The sequence below is a fragment of the Cryptomeria japonica genome, chromosome 2 (assembly GCF_030272615.1).
Source record: "Cryptomeria japonica chromosome 2, Sugi_1.0, whole genome shotgun sequence".
Taxonomy (NCBI): Eukaryota; Viridiplantae; Streptophyta; class Pinopsida; order Cupressales; family Cupressaceae; genus Cryptomeria; species Cryptomeria japonica.
In genome coordinates, this window is record NC_081406.1 from 6,088,037 (window position 1) to 6,094,093 (window position 6,057).

A 6,057-nucleotide genomic window follows, 5' to 3' on the forward strand; every position below is an offset into this window, starting at 1 on the left:
CAAGAGACCCAGCTTATGAGACTTTGATTGATGAACTATTTGAAACACAAAAAATTTAATGAAGTTCTCTAATGAGGTATAACTTGCTATGTCAATTATGACTATTTTTTAGCCAAAGAGATGCCTCTAAAGCCTACAAATGACTTTTAAATGAAACTTTCAAAAACAAAAAACAGTAGCATCTTCAAATCTAGGTCTACTATATTTTGATCACAACCACTTTGGGTCTAAAAAAAATTCTACTACCAAGCGAAATTTTGAAAAATATAAATTTTAATATTTTTAAAACTAAACATGATCTTGCAACGAAAATTTATCAACATGCTTATTTAACTAATCGATATCTTTTAAAAAAATATCATGAATCTATACTCAAATATAAATTTACTATATAAATATAAGATTGAAACACCATTTACTAGCCAGAAATATAACATTTACATTTGGATTGAGTTACTTTCAAAATTTGGCTACGTTAAATACACATCCTTTAGGATTTACCTTTGTACAATTAATTACACACAAAATGTGTGCTTGAAGAAAGCTTAATGTCTTTATATAGTTTTACACGCCAAATGTTATGGTACGAGGAGGTTTTTCTTCTACACAAGGATAAATTCCATTCAGAGATCGTACATCAAGAATTTGAAGCAGGCCTTCCAATCCTGATGATCAGAGCGCGCACTCACTCTCATTTTGTCTCCCATCCGCAGCCAATTGAAGTCAAAATCACCTTCCGTTCTCACCACACGTACTTCCAACACATCTTCTCTTCCACAATCTACGTCCGGGTGGATCATTTCACATGCCCGTAAATTATGATTCCTTTCAATGCTGTAGCGCAGCCTGTTCCTGCCATCGCAATCAAAATTGTGGCCAAGCGAAAGACAACAAACAATATATCCTGCACAGTAGCTAATCTCACTATCAACTGAACAGTACTCAAAACAATTATTTTCATCCCGGTTTTCTCCATTCGGCTCGGCATGAAGCCAAGTCAAAGTGATAGCTGGAGTGGACATTAGACATTGACTCTCGAAAGAGATGGCCTGCCAAATACATGTTTGATTGTTAGGTTTTATTTTTTAATAACATGGAAAAATGTGTTTCAAATAAACGGTCATCTATGCAGTCACGACATTTTTTTCTCGAGTGACAGCTGGTTTACACACTGTCTCGCAGTGTAGATGTTGTACAGACGTATTCGCCATTTATTTGAACTGTTCTAATAATAAATTAAATTTTCTTGCAGATTGTCACGTTCAAATTTTCTTGCAGATCGTTAGGTTTTACTTTTTAATAACATGGAAAAATGTGTTTCAAATAAACGGTCATCTATGCAGTCACGACATTTTTTTCTCGAGTGACAGCTGGTTTACACACTGTCTCGCAGTGTAGATGTTGTACAGACGTATTCGCCATTTATTTGAACTGTTCTAATAATAAATTAAATTTTCTTGCAGATTGTCACGTTCAAATTTTCTTGCAGATCGTTAGGTTTTACTTTTTAATAACATGGAAAAATGTGTTTCAAATAAACGGTCATCTATGCAGTCACGACATTTTTTTCTCGAGTGACAGCTGGTTTACACACTGTCTCGCAGTGTAGATGTTGTACAGACGTATTCGCCATTTATTTGAACTGTTCTAATAATAAATTAAATTTTCTTGCAGATTGTCACGTTCAAATTTTCTTGCAGATCGTTAGGTTTTACTTTTTAATAACATGGAAAAATGTGTTTCAAATAAACGGTCATCTATGCAGTCACGACATTTTTTTCTCGAGTGACGGCTGGTTTACACACTGACTCGCAGTGTAGATGTTGTACAGACGTACTCGCCATTTAGTTGAACTGTTCTAATAATAAATTAAATTTTCTTGCAGATTGTTAAGTTTTACTTTTTAATAACATGGGAGTGCATAAAGCCAAGTCGAAAGAGACGGCCTGCCAGCTACATGTTGAAGGTTAGGTCAAGGTACTTAATCAAGTGGGAGCAGAGCTTTCAATTTGATGGTCACCTTTGCTGTCAAGATATATTTTTTACTTACAGTGACAGATGGTTTACATATAACTGTCTCGCAGTGCAGATATTGTAGAAATCACAGCTGGTTTACATATTGTTGTGCTCGCCATTTATTTGAACGTGATATACTTTTATAATATTCTTGCATATGACACGTACAAATCACGTGATATACTTTTATAATATTCTTGCATAAAAAATAAAATATTCACCAATAAAATCTAAATTGACACACACTTTTATAATTTCAATTTGAGACGGTGCCGTAAAAAATACGCATATTATTTTGCTGACAGAAAGTACGACAAACGTGAATGGGAAGTTGGGAGAGAAGTTTCGTTGGACCTACCTTGATGGTATCGTAGAAAGAAAGTAATTGCTTTGAGCTGACACCGGGCCCCGCAATGAAAATGCTCTCCAGCGACTTGAGACCAGCCAAGCAACTTCCGAGTATTGAGCTGGAAAGTTTTGTACATCCCACCAATTTCAATGTTGTTAATCCTTGCAATCATTCCAATCCCGGCAGACCCGTCAGATGGCATGACCTGCTTACGTCTAATCTACACAGACTTTTCAGTCCGGACAAACAGCGTATGCTCTGCAATTGCATACAGTCACGGGCAAACAGCATCTCTAGTGATAGTGGGACCGCTCTCAATTCGGAAAGCTCGCTGCACCCGTCCACATGGAGTTCCCAAAGTCCACTCAACTTTTGTAAGCTGCCGGGAAGGCTACGAAACCTGTTATATTCTAGATGGATGATTCTTAATGAACACAATTCGAATAGTCCGGCTGGGAGTCCATTTTCACACAATTGGCAGTACCCAGCATCCAGATAAGCCAAACTTTTTAGGCCACCCATGGTGACCGGTAGCTCTCGAAGATTTGAATTGTGGTGAATTTCTAGTCTTTCCAACCGACTCAAATTGCCGAAACTGGCCGGAAGGTTGCATAGATTCTTACACCAAGAGATATCCAATTCTTCCAGACTTGAAAGCATGCCGAAATCCTCGGGCAAATAAGAAACGCCACAGCCTTTCATGTTGAGAGAAACTAAGCTGTGGAAGTTTCCCAGATTATTCCCCAAATTATTGGGCAGGTTTCTCAGTTTTTGGCAATTGTGCAAGTCCAGGATCTGCAACTGGTTATAGATTATTGTTGAAGGAAGTTTTTCCAGGGACGCGCATCCTCTCAAAATAAGCACTTTAAGTTTCTCGGGGCATATCTGTTCAAACATCATGACATACATAAATCCAAACCCTTAAATTCTTCACACTTCATTAAAGAGAGAATATTTGTATGGATCGAATTTATTAGAGTTTCATTTTTTCTATATTTAACTGGGTAAAAGGCTTTTGCATTAATGTTTCGATGAACCATCAACGTTTCTGATTTACGTAGTATAGCAACTTCAGAAGAAAAAAGAATGCAACTTTTGTAGGTCTTACGTTTGAATATTCTTCTGTCTTTTCGTCCCATAGATGAGTTATTTGGCTATCAGTCACCTCCAGAATAACAAGGTTGTTCAGGTTCATTCCTGGAGGTAACCGTGTTAATGAACATCTCGTCAATCTTAGCCATCTCAATTCGTCAAAGTAGAGTGCCTCAGGAAAGTGTCCCTTTATATCAACATCTACAAGCCAAAGCAACCTCAAGTTGTACAGCTGCATGAACATGCCTGGCTTCACTGTCTTCCTTTCCTTGGGCTCGTAGCGAAGATAGCGAACTGTCTTGGCCTTTTCCTTGATTCCATATAAAAAATATACAAATATTTCATACTTCCATTGCAACTGGAATCTAGCTACCATGCGAGACAAACATAAATAGCCAAATGAAACAGTAGAAAAAAAATAGGAAGTGGAGAATCCATACCCAGGTTCGACGTAACAAATGGTGCACATCGTCCTCATGGAATAGTCTTGTGCGTTTATGGGGCTCTGGAGAAATTTCATTTGCTAAAGTTGTTCCCAAATCTCGGAGGCACCGATGCATCCATAATTCATTACCAGGGCCCACGTTCGCCAAGGACTTTTGAAAAATATGTGCGAGAGACGCATGACAATTCCATTTCATTTCGGCCCAAAAGATCATAGCAATGTCCTTGTCCTGCCCTGTAAAAAGGCAAGCAATATCTAGAAACATCTCCTTTTCATTGGGGTCAAGGGTATCGTAGGTGGCTCTAAGTTTCTTTTGCATATAAGGCTCATCACTTAACTTGTCTGCCATGTCTTTCCATACCTCTCTATCGTCTTCACCAACCAGGCTTTTGCCAAGAAGTTGGAGTGCAAGAGGATGGCCCTCACAAGAATCAACAATATTGGTGCTTAGAGTTTGTAGCTCTGGATCTGGACAGTGTGAACTAGGGAACGCGTGGAATTTAAACAACTCCATGGCATGTTCTTGAGAAAGCCTCCTTACCTCGTACATTTCATCAACATTTGCCAATTTTAGAATTTGTTGATTCTGAGATGAAATGAGCAAACGACTGCCTGCCCCAAAATCCCTATAATTTCCCCCAAGAGCTTCCAGCTGCTCGGCACTTTGAATGTCATCAAGGAGTAGGAGAACTCTCTTACCCCTAAGACACTCTTGTAGCAGGTATTTTCCTCGATCAATTTGTTCTACTTCGTCTCTGAATGGGAGCGAATCCTCTTTGGCCATGAATCGGGAAACATCTTTGAGCATATGGGTTTGCAGCTTTACGAGTCCATCTTCCAGTTGACATCTTTCTCCGACACCCAGTACAAAACAATGCATTTCAAACTGACTGTAGAAGACTTCTTTGCAAACAACCTTGGCCATGGTGGTTTTACCAATACCGGGCATCCCATGTATACCCACTTTCACAATCTTCTTCTCACGATCCGCTAAATTTAATAGTCCCTTAACATGCTCAACACGCCAGTCTAAACCAAAGCATTTCGGAGTGTCCAAATGAACCTTATATGTCTCTAAGATTTTCACTACATCCCTTACAACATCTTTAATCAAATCATCCTCCCTGCTGAACAGTGAACCAATACCAGTGAATACTTTATATTGATCTGAAGACCAGCCACAGATATAGGAAACCTTCTGCATTGCTCCGACTATCTCGCTGGTTAGATGTTGCCCGGAATGTTGAGCAGATGCAAGCCTTAGCTGGCGGCGAACGTCTGAAGGCACAATATCATAAAACAGAGGAATAATTTTGACATTCGACTTACTCATAAAACACACTTCATTCAAAAACGACTGTGACTGGATAAACATTTGGGAGAAAATGGGAATGCAAATCCTACTTTCTCGGATGCGTTGAAAAGGAGGGATATCATCTATGAATTTTCCTTCTATCCAGGTGACAATGCCTTCCGCGACAAGACCAGAATACAGTCGGTTAGAAAAACCTTGGCCGAGATGAGGATCACAAAAGCTCAAATAAACGTCATACATTTTGAGATTATTGAATCCATAGGAGGAGTCGACAGGTGAAGTAGCGGCAGGGGTAAACATATTGAACCTGCAACTTTCTTCAAAAATAACGCCCGATAGTTGCTCAGACCAAATACTTGGCCTTCGTTTATAGGATTCATAAAAGTTTGATCCAGTTTCATCGAAACGTTATGTAGAATTTCCCAATGGAATCCACCTGGAAGGAGACAAAATAATTTTGCTCCATTATTATCTTCGTTTTCTCTGGCTTATTGTAAACGCAACAAAATGTACCACACACAGTAGATGTGATTTGAGAGGACAAAGTTGATCGCTTAGCTAGAAAGTCCTGTCGACGAATCAGAGTTACTTTGTTTTTAGTCTTTTCTGCGCACGAACCTAAAAAGTGACAGTATTCTGTATTTCAAAAGAAATTGTTTATTATGGGCGGCATATTCTTTTAAATTAATAATATTAAATAGTGGTGATTTTAATATAATCTATTATTGTAATTTTCCTAATGGAACCTAGTTGGAAGGAGAATATAATAATTTTTCTCTATTATTATATTCCTTCTTATCGTAAACGTAACGCAGTGTAGGACTAATGGCAGGTGTGAAT

The 6,057-nt window shown here is 38.4% G+C and overlaps 1 protein-coding gene across 3 annotated transcripts; it reads right to left on the bottom strand.

Annotated features, from left to right (window-relative positions):
• Positions 1-398: 398 nt before the first annotated feature.
• Positions 399-5,676, bottom strand: LOC131064845 (disease resistance protein RUN1). Of its 3 annotated transcripts, none has more exons than XR_009359271.1 (4): positions 3,898-5,676; positions 3,474-3,767; positions 2,375-3,250; positions 399-1,049 (listed from the first exon to the last, which is right to left on the bottom strand). XR_009359271.1 is itself a non-coding variant. In XM_059213671.1 (4 exons), exons 1-4 carry the CDS (start codon positions 5,515-5,517, stop codon positions 2,534-2,536), a joined length of 2,505 nt encoding a protein of 834 aa, XP_059069654.1. In that variant the 5' UTR covers positions 5,518-5,674; the 3' UTR covers positions 399-2,533. The 3 variants fall into 3 exon arrangements, 2 of the variants coding, with proteins under 2 accessions (XP_059069654.1, XP_059069653.1); XM_059213671.1 differs by having other exon boundaries at positions 399-3,250; positions 3,898-5,180; positions 5,307-5,674; XM_059213670.1 differs by having other exon boundaries at positions 399-3,250.
• Positions 5,677-6,057: the final 381 nt, after the last annotated feature.